This window comes from Oncorhynchus clarkii, chromosome 7 (assembly GCF_045791955.1).
Source record: "Oncorhynchus clarkii lewisi isolate Uvic-CL-2024 chromosome 7, UVic_Ocla_1.0, whole genome shotgun sequence".
NCBI classification, from domain to species: Eukaryota; Metazoa; Chordata; class Actinopteri; order Salmoniformes; family Salmonidae; genus Oncorhynchus; species Oncorhynchus clarkii.
The window spans coordinates 11771041-11785871 of NC_092153.1; the positions used below are offsets into that span (position 1 = coordinate 11771041).

Here is a 14831-nt window from a genome sequence, read left to right on the forward strand (position 1 = left end):
TGTGGTCTTACATTGAATGTCTTCCTCCTGTCTCTCTGTGTGTTGTGGTCTTACATTGAATGTCTTCCTCCTGTCTCTCTGTGTGTTGTGGTCTTACATTGAATGTCTTCCTCCTGTCTCTCTGTGTGTTGTGGTCTTACATTGAATGTCTTCCTCCTGTCTCTCTGTGTGTTGTGGTCTTACATTGAATGTCTTCCTCCTGTCTCTCTGTGTGTTGTGGTCTTACATTGAATGTCTTCCTCCTGTCTCTCTGTGTGTTGTGGTCTTACATTGAATGTCTTCCTCCTGTCTCTCTGTGTGTTGTGGTCTTACATGGAATGTCTTCTTCCTGTCTCTCTGGGATTCTCTTGTTGGTAGTTTGTTGGTCCTGCTGGGTAGAGTATCTTTACAGCTGGTTTTGATAACTGTGATGAGTATTACTGAGGTGGGAACGTAGGACACACACACACACACACACACTAACAGTCACTTAGTGTGTGTGTGTGTGTGTGTGTGTGTGTGTGTGTGTGTGGACGGTTGGACACAGATTGTATGAGAGGCTTGGTGGTTGTGTTGTGTGTACACGTTTAGTTCTGCGTGTGTCCATGCCATGTGTGTGATGCAAGAGACCTTGTTCTTACGTAATTGTCACTCTTGTCCCCTGTGAACAGACATATTGTTGCAGTTTTCGAGCAACAGTGTCCTTGGTTCCAGCAGGCAGCATCTGTTTCTAGTCACATCACTATGAATAATGGGTTTTCCTTTTGCCTGACGAGGATTAGTTTCATCACAGAGAAATGAATGGAACAATGGCAACACAGAGCTCTGTACTGTGTACATAACTTTCTGTTCTGTTCAGGTCCTCTGTGTCCTCCTTCACATAGTGCTGTGTATTTCTCCAGCCAGATGGGGAAGGCAGTGCTTGCCTTGTGGTAAAAAGGATGTTGAATCACTAAAGGTAGCCCTACTGATGTCCCAGTATAGGTAGACGTCTCCCTGTCCTCATCTCCCTGTCTTCGTGACCATGGACAGACAGATGGCAGAATGTAGTCAATGTAACTCTTACAGAAGAGTCAAACACAGACAGATAGACAGCTATGTACTGTACAGGCTAACTTTAAATGTTTGGGTATTTTCACATTTCAAACATACAGTACTTTGCTAGCGTATCAAACTGACCGTTTCAACCTGCAGCCTGTGCCAGGAGTGTGCTGGTTGGCTGCTTGGTTGCAGTACACGTCAAGTATGTGATGTCTTTTGGATTACTGTAACAGGAAACAACCAATTATCAGTAATTAGATGTTTCCTAATGTTGCTGGATTACATTACCATGAAGGAAAGGAGACGAGGAGATGAGGAGATGAGCAAAGAAAGCTGTTTAAGACTGTTGCCACATGCCACATGCCACTAACCAACCAACCCATCACCACCCTGTCACCAGGGTCATAGACAGGCTAATACCATGGTAATACTATGTGTTTAAAGCACCAGCATCTATTTTAGAACACAGCACTTTGTGTCTGAACACTGTGATCTATTGTCTACTGCTAATCACCCTCGTTGTTGAAATGAATCCTCGATATTCTCCACTGCTTTTCTCTCTATAGTTAGACTGAGGATGGGGACACTGGGTACAAGTAAGTCCCCAGGGATATCATGTTATTTCAACGCAATGGACGCATCTCATCATGGCTAAATTCCATCCAGTTGTGTTTGGATGGATGCAGTGTGCTTTAATGTGGAATTTACAATGCAGTTGTGTATTACACTCACTCGCACACTTACGTCAAACACAAACAATGGCAAGTTGATCAAGGAGACTGTGTGTGTGCTCTATCTTCTCTGTGTTCTCTGTAGGGAACCCCAAGGTCCTGTAAGAGTGAGCAGACTAGACGAAGGCCATCACGGTAAGAGAGACCACTGTCTTTCCCTCACTATTGTCACGAACCGGCTCAAAGCCCGTAACAAAGGGAGACAACGTGGAGATAAGGAGTAACAAAAGATATTTATTAACTAAAGCAACTAAGGAAAATATACAATGATGTGTGTAATCAGTAATCAGTAGCGTAAGTGAGTGTTTTGCATGCATGAATGTGATAATGCAGGGTGTTGAAAGGTGCCAAAGCAAACAGACAAAAAGTCAACAAGAACCACAACACAATCTACAAATGTCTGCATGGAGAGAGTCTCCTCCATGAATGGGGAAGGGGTGTATTTATCCTGGGAAACACCTGGGCCCAGGTGTTTCCCATGTAGCTGACGACCCTCTCAACTCCGCCCACCGGCATCCTAATAAGGAAGGAAACAAGAACAAAGACAAAATACGGCAGACAGAGTGGGAGGGTCGTCACATTCCCCCCCATAAAACCGGGGACCAACAAGGACCCCGGAACAACATACCAGCCCCTGCAGTCCCAAATTGGTGAGGGGTTATGTGTTTACACTTACAATTTGCCCCAGCCAACCTCCTACCCAAACCTCAGCAACCTTCGCACAGGAAGCAACATTTAAGAGGAACGAAGAAAACAAGACCAGGAGGGAGCAGACAGGACAGAGAGAACATGACAATAGGAAGCAATGTTCAGTCCCGTAAACATTTAGGAGCAGGGTGCACGAGAGAGCGCATCAGCAATCACGTTTTCAGATCCCCTGATGTGCCGCACATCGAGATGGAATGATTGTAAAAATAAACACCATCGCATTATCCTCTGGTTTGGACACATCATGGACCTCAAAAAAGTGAGGGGGTTATGGTCGGTGTAGACCACAATAGGTACTACCCCCGACCCGACATACACTTCGAAGTGTTGTAGCGCCCAAATTAGTGCTAGTGCTTCCTTTTCAATAACCGAATAGTTCAACTGATAATCGTTAAACTTTTTGGAAAAGAAACTAACAGGCCTCTCAACCCCAGACACATCTGCTTGCAGCAAAACTGCACCTGCCCCCACATGACTAGCATCCACCTGCAAGGTAAATGACAAATCCATGCGAGGAGCAGCCAGCACCGGAGTTGAGGTAAGCAACCTCTTTGCCTCTTCAAAAGCGTGTTGACAACGAGTAGACCAAACGTAAACAGCCTTAGCTTTCAGCATATCTGTCAAGGGAGCGACCACAGTAGAGAAGTTACTACAAAAACTACGGTAATAACCAATCATGCCCAAGAAACGCATCAGTTCCTTTTTAGTAGTTGGTGATGGAAAAGCATCAATAGCCACCACTTTCGCCCGAACAGGACGCACCTCACCCTGCCCAACCACTTTTCCAAGGTATGTAACGGTTGCCTGAGCAAACTCACATTTAGCCAGATTGATTGTGAGGCGAGCCGCAGCCAGACGCTCGAACAAGGCTTGAATACGGGACAGATGTTCTTCCCAAGTATCTGCATATATCACTACATCGTCCAAATAAACAGCGCACCCGGTCAGACCGGCGACAACCCTGTTCATAAGTCGCTGAAAAGTCGCAGGTGCATTACGCAGACCGAAACTCATAACCGAATATGAGTACAGACCAAAGGGTGTAATAAAGGCAGAGATTTCACGTGCCCTAGTCGTCAGTGGCACCTGCCAATAGCCTTTTAACAGGTCAAATTTGCTCACAAACTTAGCTGCACCGACTTGATCAACACAGTCCTCCATCCTAGGAAGAGGAAATGAATCTGGCTTTGTGACACTGTTTACCTTACGTTAGTCCGTACAAAATCGGTTTCTTCCATCCGGTTTACTGACCAAGATACAGGGAGAAGCCCAACTGGAGAAAGAAGGCTCTGCTATCTTACTCTCCAGCATGTACTTGACCTCAGCATCCAGACAACGTAGTTTCTCTGAAGAAACTCTATAGAACCGCTGACGAATGGGGTCAGCATCTCCAATGTCAATATCATGTTCCATTAAGTTTGTACGTGTAGGTGTATCAGAAAACAAACCTGGAAATCTCTGAATCAGACCAACCATCTCTTTCCGCCCATCAACAGGTAGGTGAGTGAGAAGACTGTCTAAGATATCCAGTGTTTCTGAATTTTTCAATCTACCCTGCAATATACAATCGTCAGGACCAGGAACATCTTCCTCCTCATGCACAGATCTAGCACGACAAGAACCCAAGGAAACAACGGTATCAGCCAAAAGAACAGGTTTAGCGTCCTCTGCAGAATCCCACTGTTCAGTCTCAGAGGAACGTGCATAATAGGGTTTTAACAGATTTACATGGCACAGCTGGTGTGCTTTCCTTCGTTCTGGAGTGGCCACTAGATAATTTTGCTCAGTGTACTGGCGCAACACTGTATATGGACCTTGAAACTTGGCTTGAAAAGGAGAACCAACAATTGGCAACAGAGCAAGAACCTGGTCACCCGGACTAAATTGACGAGGCTCAGCTCGGCGATCAAATATGCCCTTCATCCTCTCCTGTGAAGATGATAACTTCTCTTTAGCCATTTCACCAGCGGCATACAGCCGTCTCCGGAAATCACACACATACGATAACAGGGACTGAGGAGGCTCGGGAGACTTCCAGTCATCCTGGAGAACAGATAAAAGTCCACGCACCCTATGTCCAAACACAAGGTCATTTGGACTGAAACCCGTGCTCTCCTGTGAAACCTCCCTAGCGGCTAACAGTAACCAAGGCAACCCCTCCTCCCAATCCTTATCCATCTCAGTACAATAAGCTCTCAATAAAGGCTTTAGAGTTTGATGGAAACGTTCCAGTGCTCCTTGACTTTGCGCGTGATAGGCGCTAGACAAATTGTGTTTAATATGGAGCTGTTGAAGAACCTGACTAAACAGATTAGAGGTGAAATTCGATCCTTGATCACTCTGAATGACCTTAGGGATTCCAAACAATGAGAGAAACTGAGTCAAAGCTTTTAACACAGATTTAGTTGTGATAGATCGGAGAGGATAGGCAGCAGGAAACCTAGTGGTCTGACACATCACAGTGAACAGGTAACTGCTACCCTTTTTAGAACGAGGCAGGGGAGCCACACAGTCAATAATCAGATACTCAAAAGGTTGGCTGAGTACAGGAATAGGAAACAATGGTACCGGTTTAATAGCTTGATTAGGCTTACCAGTTAATTGACAGGTGTGACAAGTTTTTATAAAATCAGAAACATCCCTCTTTAATCTAGGCCAAAAGAAATGTCTTAAAATGCGATTGTAGGTTTTCCTCACCCCCATATGTCCAGCAACGTCGCTGTGGGAAGTTTCCAACACCAAGTCACGAAGCTTAACTGGTACAACAACCTGACTAATTGCCTCCCCCAGAAAACAACTATCATGAGACACCCACTTTCTCATCAGGACATCCTCTTGGAGAAAATAGCCATGGGCGACATCTCCCAACTGTTCTACAGGCACAATTTGGTCACGCAACTCTTCTAACGTGGGGTCATCCCGTTGCGCACTAATTAAATCTGAGCGGGTTACAGATAACGGAATAACAGGGAAAACAGTGGCATACTTCTTTGTATTATTATCATTAGTCGGCGCAGTGACCAATTCGCCACGGCTCATAGAACGTGTCACTGCACACGCAGAGAACACCTCTGGGAAACTCTGTACACTCTCATCAGGAATCCCAACAAATGACGGCTTAGTGGAAACCACTAGAGATGGAAACACGGCAGGCCATACACGCTCACCAGCCAAGTTATTCCCAAGGATAACGTCGATACCCTCAATAGGCAACGAAGGCCGCACTCCCACAACAACTTCACCTTTCACCAGTCCACAATCCAGCATCAGTTTATGCAATGGAACTGACAGAGTGTTCAAACCTATTCCCCTAATTAGAACACTATTCCCCGAATCAGTCTTAGCAGAAAAGGGTAACACAGATTCCAACACAAATGATTCAGAGGCACCTGTGTCTCTCAGGATCTTCACTGGCACTAGGTCTTTACTTCCTAACATAGACACAAAACCTTCCGTAATAAAAGGTAAATAGTCTGGATCAATATGGACTTTCACATTCTCCTGGGCCTGAGGAAATGAGTCATGAGTGAACTGATGTGGAAAAGGTGCAGCTAACGCGGTAGGCTTGGATTTAGCGTAAGCACCCTTTGACCTGAGAAGTGGACATTCGTTTTTCCAATGACCTGAACCTTGACAGTAGTGACACTCCTGCCCAAAGTCAGCTTTACCATGGGAGTCAGGCTCAACCTTAGTTGAATAGAACTCTGCCCGTGAACCAAAGTATCTCGGTGAGCGAAGCCCAAATCTATCCGAACGCCCCCACTCTTTCCGAATACGAGGCTCTGCAAAGACACTTTTGTGAGTCAACACATACTCGTCCGCCAAAACCGCAGCTTCAGCGACATTTTTTACTTTCTGTTCGTTAATATACGTGGCAATACGATCAGGAATTGTGTCCTTAAATTGTTCTAACATAATCAGATCACACAGCCCTTGGAAAGTCACAACTGCAGAGGCGGAACACCAGCGATTAAACTGTAAAGATAATTGTCGCGCAAATTCAACATGAGATTGCTTATCATCCCTTTTTAATGTTCTAAATCGTTGGCGGTAAGCCTCAGGGACCAATTCATAAATCTGTAACACAGCTGTTTTAACTTTATCATAATTGGCACTGTCGTGTACACTAAGAGCTGAATATGCTTCCTGCGCTTTACCAGTCAGCACACACTGCAACATTAAAGTGCGGTCAGAATCAGGCCAACTCCTAGCGTCAGCAACACGCTCAAACAACGAAAAGAATGTCTCGGGATCCCTTTCATTAAACTGAGGCAATAACCGTAAGTTCCCAACAATATCAAATGTCTCTGGGGCACGACCAAAAGAGGAACTACCCCTAGGTAAATCTGGATCACCTTCCCAAAACAAACTCTCCCCTGAGATCTTTCCTTCCCTAACCAACTCTATACGTTCTTGTTGCAACTTGATTTTAGCACGCTCCATATCTTGTTTAAATGCCAATTCCTTTTCATACTTTACACGATCATGCTCTAGCTTCTCATGATCATGCTCTAGCTTCTCACGATCATGCTCTAGCTTCTCACGATTACTTTGCCGATCATGCTCTAGCTGTAACAAAAGCAGTTCTTTCTGCTGTTCAAAAAGAAGACTACTTGGACTAACCGATGGAATGGCCATTGTAACGTTATGGGGAGACGACAAACTCTCAGCAGAGGCTGGCTCAGTGGTAACTTCAAGAATACCACTCTCCATCAGATTGGCCTTCAATATCAACCTAATAGAATTCTTTAGACGTTTATCACTAATCTCAACGTTGTAGTGTTCAGCGACCTTCAACAGCTGTTCTTTAGTACCTAAATCTAACAATTTCTCCGATGGAAAGCGAATGAATTCATCTATATAAGATGCCATAGTTACAACAACAAAACACAAAAAAAAAAAAAATCTCGCTCTTCCCCTCTGCTGAGCACACCAGACCATAACCCGAGAATTGACAATCACCCTGAGCACCACAGAAGAGAGATGAGATACGGAGCTTCCCCAAAACCTACAATAACTCAACCCTAGTCTTCGTGCAGATTTGCAGTGGGAATTTACGCACTGTAGCCCGCTGGCAAGGAAAAACTCCCCAGCATGCTGGTAAATTCCACCAAGCCACGGATGTGCCCCCGAGACAACTGCTCAGTCCACAGACACCACACAAAAATAACAAACATTAACCATGCCCAACATATTCCAAAAATGAAACATGTCGCTAAGCCTATCAGGGGAAAAAAGCTATAGCTCCAGGTAGCAAGTTCCACTATCCTACCCAAATCTCCCACTGAGGTACACAGCCGATTACTCACCTCAGGCTGATGTCCCAAAAGAAAGTAGAACAAACGTTTCCAGGCTAGGCAGGGCCTGGAAACTAACCATTATACTCTCTCCAACGCAGCACACAACCCAACCAAAGGCAACCAATACTGGGCCTATTAAACTCAAACACAATATACAAACAAACACGTACTTCCACGGTCTCCCAAACCAACAGTTCAAAGATCCCGGACGAGCCCCCACTTGTCACGAACCGGCTCAAAGCCCATAACAAAGGGAGACAACGTGGAGATAAGGAGTAACAAAAGATATTTATTAACTAAAGCAACTAAGGAAAATATACAATGATGTGTGTAATCAGTAATCAGTAGCGTAAGTGAGTGTTTTGCATGCATGAATGTGATAATGCAGGGTGTTGAAAGGTGCCAAAGCAAACAGACAAAAAGTCAACAAGAACCACAACACAATCTACAAATGTCTGCATGGAGAGAGTCTCCTCCATGAATGGGGAAGGGGTGTATTTATCCTGGGAAACACCTGGGCCCAGGTGTTTCCCATGTAGCTGACGACCCTCTCAACTCCGCCCACCGGCATCCTAATAAGGAAGGAAACAAGAACAAAGACAAAATACGGCAGACAGAGTGGGAGGGTCGTCACACTATCCAGGCTGTCACTATTCCTCATCTACTGCAGTATACGGCCACGTTTACACCTGTTTCTCTGACCTCACGTTTCAGTTCATTGATGCCCATAGCGCTCAACACACACTGAAATCCATGGACACAGGCCTATCAAAACCCCATCAGGATGTATTCTATCCTGTTGTCAGATCACTGTGACAACCATGCCTGTTTCTCCAGCTATGTTTCCCATCTAACAGCCAACTGGGAGTCGGGATTTGGGGAGCTGATCAGAATGATTGCGCAATACCCGCTTGGATCATTCCAGAACACTTTGTTCTGAACTGAAGGATTGAAGATGTTTATGAAAACATGTGTGATATCATATGACGCCACTTTCCAATTACCATAGACATACATCACATCGGTTTGTCAGTACTGAAGACTCATACATCAAAGATATGCTGGATAATAGATACCACACACAAGAGCCACCAAGGAAGAGCTTCATAGCCTAGTGCTGATGTACAAACCCTGTAAGATATCAGGGGCCATATTCATACAGAGTAGCAGTGGTGATCTAGGATCAGTTTGACCTTTTAGATCATAAGGAGCAAGGTTATATGGACAGGGAGAAGCTGATCCTAGATCTGCGCTCAGTACTCTGAAACATTTTGTCAGAACTCTAAGTATCTTCCTCCCCAGGAGTGACAGTCTGCTGCAGGCCATAGAGGAGGACAATGAGGTGTACATCACCTCTCTAACTCTCACCTCTTCCCTCTCCTCCCTTCTCCTCTCCCCTCATCTCCTCTCTCCACTCATCTCCCCTCATCTCCTCTCTCCCCTCATCTCCCCCTCTCTCCACTCCCCCTCTCCCCAGGAGTGTCAGTCTGCTGCAGGCCATAGAGGAGGACAATGAGGTGTACATCACCTCTCTAACTCTCTCACCTCTTCCCTCTCCTCCCTTCTCCTCTCCCCTCTTCTCCTCGCCCCTCATCTCCTCTCTCCTCTCATCTCCCCTCATCTCCTCTCTCCCCTCATCTCCCCCTCTCTCCACTCCCCCTCTCCCCAGGAGTGTCAGTCTGCTGCAGGCCATAGAGGAGGACAATGAGGTGTACATCACCTCTCTAACTCTCTCACCTCTTCCCTCTCCTCCCTTCTCCTCTCCCCTCTTCTCCTCTCCCCTCATCTCCGCTCTCCTCTCATCTCCCCTCATCTCCTCTCTCCCCTCATCTCCCCCTCTCTCCACTCCCCCTCTCCCCAGCAGTGTTAGTCTGCTGCAGGCCATGGAGGAGGACTGTGAGGTGGACCTGGTGTACATAATTTCTCTAACTATCTCTCCTCTCCCATCTCCTCTCCTCTCCTCTCCTCTCCTCTCCTCTCTTCTGAGAACTATGAGGTGGACCTAGTATACATCACATATCTAACTATCTGTCCTCTTCCCCTCCTCTCCTCTCCCCAGGACTGTGTATGTTGCAGGCCATGGATGAGAACTATGAGGTGAATCTGTTGTACATCACTTTAACTATCTATCCTCTCCTCTCTCCTCTCTCCTCTCTCCTCTCTCCTCTCTCCTCTCCCCAGGAGTGTCAGTCTGCTGCAGGCCATGGATGAGAACTATGAGGTGGACCTGGTGTACATCACTTTAACTATCTATCCTCTCCTCTCTCCTCTCTCCTCTCTCCTCTCTCCTCTCTCCTCTCCTCCCCCCAGGAGTGTCAGTCTGCTGCAGGCCATGGATGAGAACTATGAGGTGGACCTGGTGTACATCACCGAGAGGATCATCTCTGTCTCCTTCCCCAGCGGAGCGGAGGAGCGCAGCTACACCTCCAACATCAAGGAGGTGGCCTCCATGCTGGCCTCCAAACACGGGGAACACTATCTGGTGAGACCCCCTGTCCTGCCACTGCTCTACCTCACTACCGGGCCTGTCTGTTGGTGTGGTGGCTTTTCATGCACCCTGTCACGTCCTGTTGCTGATGTACAACTGTTTCCTGGAATCATTCTCATGCTTATTGGTGTGGATTTTGTGATTTCAGCTCCTCAACCTAAGCGAGCGGAGGAATGACATCACCAAGCTTAACCACAAGGTATACACACACAAATACACACGCACGAACGAACGCACGCACGCACGCACGCACGCACGCACGCACCCACACACACACACACACACACACACACACACACACACACACACACACACACACACACACACACACACACACACACACACACACACACACACACACACACACACACACAACTCTCCTAAATGCAATGGTAGTGGTGGAAGTCTTGATATGTGATAGTGGTCTGTGTGGCCCCCTGTAGGTGCTGGAGTTTGGCTGGCCAGACCATTATGCTCCTGCCCTGGATAAGATCTGCAGCATGTGCAAGGCCATGGACACCTGGCTCAATGCTGACCAACACAATGTAGTGGTGCTTCACAACAAGGTAGGTGGTCGGACACATCACTCCAGGGAAGGGAGGAGGGATACATAGTCAGGGTATTGGAACAGGGTCCTGTGGTCTTACAGATCTCTGATCCCTCCAGGGAAGGGAGGAAGGAAGGATACATAGTCAAAGTATTGGAACAGGGTCCCGTGGTCTTACAGATCACTGATCACTCCAGGGAAGGGAGGAAGGAAGGAAGGATACATAGTCAGGGTATTGGAACAGGGTCCCGTGGTCTTACATATCACTGATCAGTCCATGGAAGGGAGGAAGGAAGGAAGGATACATAGTCAGGGTATTGGAACAGGGTCCCGTGGTCTTACAGATCACTGATCAGTCCATGGAAGGGAGGAAGGAAGGGTTTCTTCCCGGGAGTGTTACAGTATGCCATGGTCCACTGTGTTAAGGACAGTAGAGAGTGCTCTCTGTTTGAAGAGTGTGAAAGGAGACAGCCAGGCCCCAGGGAGAAAGTCCCCTATGAATACTCTACTCTGTATGTCCTCCATCCTCATTGGCGAGGTAAAACACCAAACTGTCTCCCTGTACCTCATTGGACAAAGTGGGATAATCAAGCTGTCTTGTAGTTGGAAGACAAGTCCTCCACATTCTAGTATTGCTGGTTAAACATTTAAATGGTTCTTAACTGCAGACTGTTAGACTGAAGCCATATATCACAAAGAAATCCAGTGAACATGAGAGTCATTTGATTCTAATAGAGGCTGTTGCTGCTGCTGCCTGTGTTTTGGCAGCACATCCTCCTCCCCCAACCTCTCAGGCCCAATGATTCATCATACAACTTGTCAGGAATGATCCAATGTCAACAACAGTAACTTCCCAAAAAACGACTTTAAAAACTTCATCTAAGTCTCTATCAATCAGTGTTAAAGACTTTGAGTCAATGTAGCTGAATAGTGAGTAGTAACTTGATAAGTCTGTGGGGGAACATTTTATTCAATATGTACAACAAGTGGTAGCAAACAGAGCATACCCATGGTTACCAACACTTATTTTCCCCCTCGTCCTGAAATTGAAACTTTTGATCAAGATGGAAAAACTGCTTCCATTCAGAAACGCCTAATTTGACTAAATGCTATTTGTTATCGCCCCAGTCAGAAATGTTCCACTTGCTGTTTCAGAGTTGAGGTCAAAGGTTTCTCCGGTAGTGTTGCATTTCTATCTTCAGTTGAATTTGACCACAAACAATGTCATTGTGATAAATGGAACCAGGCAGTTTGATCACATTCCATCTGTGACAGTTTGGCTTGAAAATAGCCTGGTCACTCAGATCTAACTCACTGTACAGCATTTACATGACTACACTGCAGGTACAAACATTATTCAGCCTTCAAGTGTGTAACTAAAAATAGCCTTGTATTCTTTCTCAAAAAGTATATCTCCCTCTCTCCCCATCCCCCCTATCCACCCCCTCTCCCCATCTCTCTCCCTCTCTCCCCCCCTATCTCCCCCTATTCTCTCTCTCCCTCTCCCCCCTCTCTCTCCCTCCCCCTCCCTCCCTCTCCCTCTCTCCCCCTTATCTCCCCCTATTCTCGCTCTCCCTCTCCCCCCTCTCTCTCCCTCTCCCTCCCCCTCTCTCCCTCTCTCCCCCCTATCTCCCCCTATTCTCTCCCTCCCTCTCCCCCCTCTCTCTCTCTCTCCCCCCTCTCTCTCCCTCTCCCTCCCCCTCTCTCCCTCTCCCTCCCCTCTCTCCCCTTCTCTCTCCCTCTCTCCCCCTCTCCCCCCTATCTCCCCCTATTCTCTCCCTCCCTCTCCCCCCTCTCTCTCTCTCTCCCTCTCCCCCCTCCCCTCCCCCTCTCTCCCTCTCTCTCCCACTCTCTCTCTCTCTTTCTGCAGGGGAACCGTGGGAGGACAGGAGTGGTGGTGGCTGCCTACATGCATTACAGCAACATATCAGCCAGGTACCAGAGACTTCTGACTGCAGACAAACTGACCTCATGTACCCTGTTTGTTATTAGTCAACATATCAGCCAGGTACCAGAGACTTCTGACTGCAGACAAACTGACCTCATGTACCCTGTTTGTTATTAGTCAACATATCAGCCAGGTACCAGAGACTTCTGACTGCAGACAAACTGACCTCATGTACCCTGTTTGTTATTAGTCAACATGGAACAATGTATTCATTCAATATCACCACCATGCTTGAAGTTCCGTACATCCTTAAAGTTCCCAGATATTTCCAGATGAATACAAACAGGCATTTGTCCATTCTATACGTTTACTTTGAGTTTTCTATCAGTGTTGGGGTCAATTTGAATCGAAGGCAGTCAATTCAGGAAGTAAACTGTCATTTTAATTCAGTAATTCAAAAAAGGCCATCTATTTTAATTGACTTCTCAATAAGCTAAAAAGGAGAAGCAATATAAGTCAAAAGCTTTTTCCATTTTGGGATTTTAAATTCAAATCACTTCCTGAATTGACCGACTTCCATTAGAATTCACCCCAACCCTGATTTCAATGGCTTCACCCCTTGAGATGTCGGTCAAGTCATGGACAAAAACATGGGGTGATGTCAGGACAAGCACGTAGATCTATAACAGATAGATAGGCCAAAGGGAATCGGGATCGGGCCTCAAATTAAACACTGATGTGGTTGTTATGCTAAAACATCCTGTTCAGGCTCTGGTGTATGTTTGGCCAATAAACAGGAAGATTTACATATGTCATATCCTGTAAAGATAAGAAAGGTCAAATCACACTTGTTTCTTTTATACCCGAGATATAACTATCTTGCTTAATGCTTAAGAGTCATTGGCATTCTAGAAGAGTAAACAGTAAACAAACGTTACATGTTACAGATGTAGGATCTTTATTTGAGCCAGTTTGCTACAGCAGGAAAATAATCCTGCAGCAACAGGACATGTGAATTATTATGTGGATTATAATTCATGGACATTTTTGAACTTCAGAATACTTTTTAACCTCAAATACACTTCAGGAAAGTTTTCCTGCAACAGGGTGATCAAATTAAGATCCTACATCTGTACATTGATCAGATAATAATACTGGGATACTGTAGCATTGTGGGGATGGCAAAAGATGAAAAGCTGTAGATTAAGGACACTTCTTAAGGGACACGGTCGATTAATGATGTTTTTTAAGGGAGAAGACAACGTAAGGACACTTTTCAGGGTCATTTCAGGGAAAACTTATTGTATAGTATATGGTATGTGTTCAGTGAAGAAGAGCTGATCATTACCGTTGTCTCTCCTGTGGTCTTCAGTGCTGACCAGGCACTGGACAGGTTCGCCATGAGGCGCTTCTACGAAGACAAAGCACTTCCTGTGGGTCAACCGTCCCAGAGAAGGTCAGTTACCACTTACTACCTCACTTCTTGTTTTTGCACCCTACAACTTCCTATAGGCTGGATGAGTTTGATCCCTTGGTGAGAGCAACCGGCTGGATTCCATTCTTAGAATGTGTATCCTTCATTCTGTTCATTGAAGAAGTCAACAAGGGTAAAGGGATGGGCGTGACTTCTCAGAGTGGAATCCAGTCAATGGATGACCTGGTGTAACTCTCACTGTTTCAAAGGCTATCCTCCTCTCCTCAGTCGCTCGCTCCCAGTGCGTCCCAAACAGGAAATGCCTCTGTCCTTTTGTTCCCTTAATCCTCCCAATAAAGCTAATTGACATAATTGAGGAATAATGTTTTTTGGAAAGCCTAGCAGCTTTTTGCATTCTCCAGGATTCCACTGAGAGCTGAAAGGTCAAATGGTTTTCAGAGTTCATTCTGACACTACTATCCATCGTTCCTTCCTCCCCTCCTCAGTGATCTGGCATGCTGAACAGGTGGCTTTGTAAGGGAACCCTTAGTGGCGCTTAGAAATACAAACTGATCCGGTATCCATAGTTTGTGGCAGATAAGGGAACCCCAGGTGTATCCAGCAGGCAACAGCAGCAGTAGCAGCACTAGGCCTCTGACCAGCTGCTGTTTCCTTACTCAGATATAATTATCCCCCAGCCAGTTCCCCGCAGTCTGAACTTATTATGGTCTGGCA

At 46.1% G+C, this 14831-nt stretch overlaps 1 protein-coding gene across 5 annotated transcripts in view; it reads left to right on the top strand.

Moving 5' to 3' along the window:
• The window catches only part of LOC139412871 (tensin-1-like), a 192228-nt gene that overhangs the window by 111171 nt on the left and 66226 nt on the right, over positions 1–14831 (top strand). For all 5 annotated transcript variants that reach the window (XM_071159660.1, XM_071159664.1, XM_071159662.1 and 2 more), the window contains 6 exons: positions 1837–1886; positions 10070–10241; positions 10396–10446; positions 10691–10813; positions 12665–12729; positions 14055–14138. In XM_071159660.1, the coding sequence (XP_071015761.1) occupies positions 1837–1886; positions 10070–10241; positions 10396–10446; positions 10691–10813; positions 12665–12729; positions 14055–14138 (545 nt within the window). The remainder of the gene's footprint in view (positions 1–1836; positions 1887–10069; positions 10242–10395; positions 10447–10690; positions 10814–12664; positions 12730–14054; positions 14139–14831) is intronic.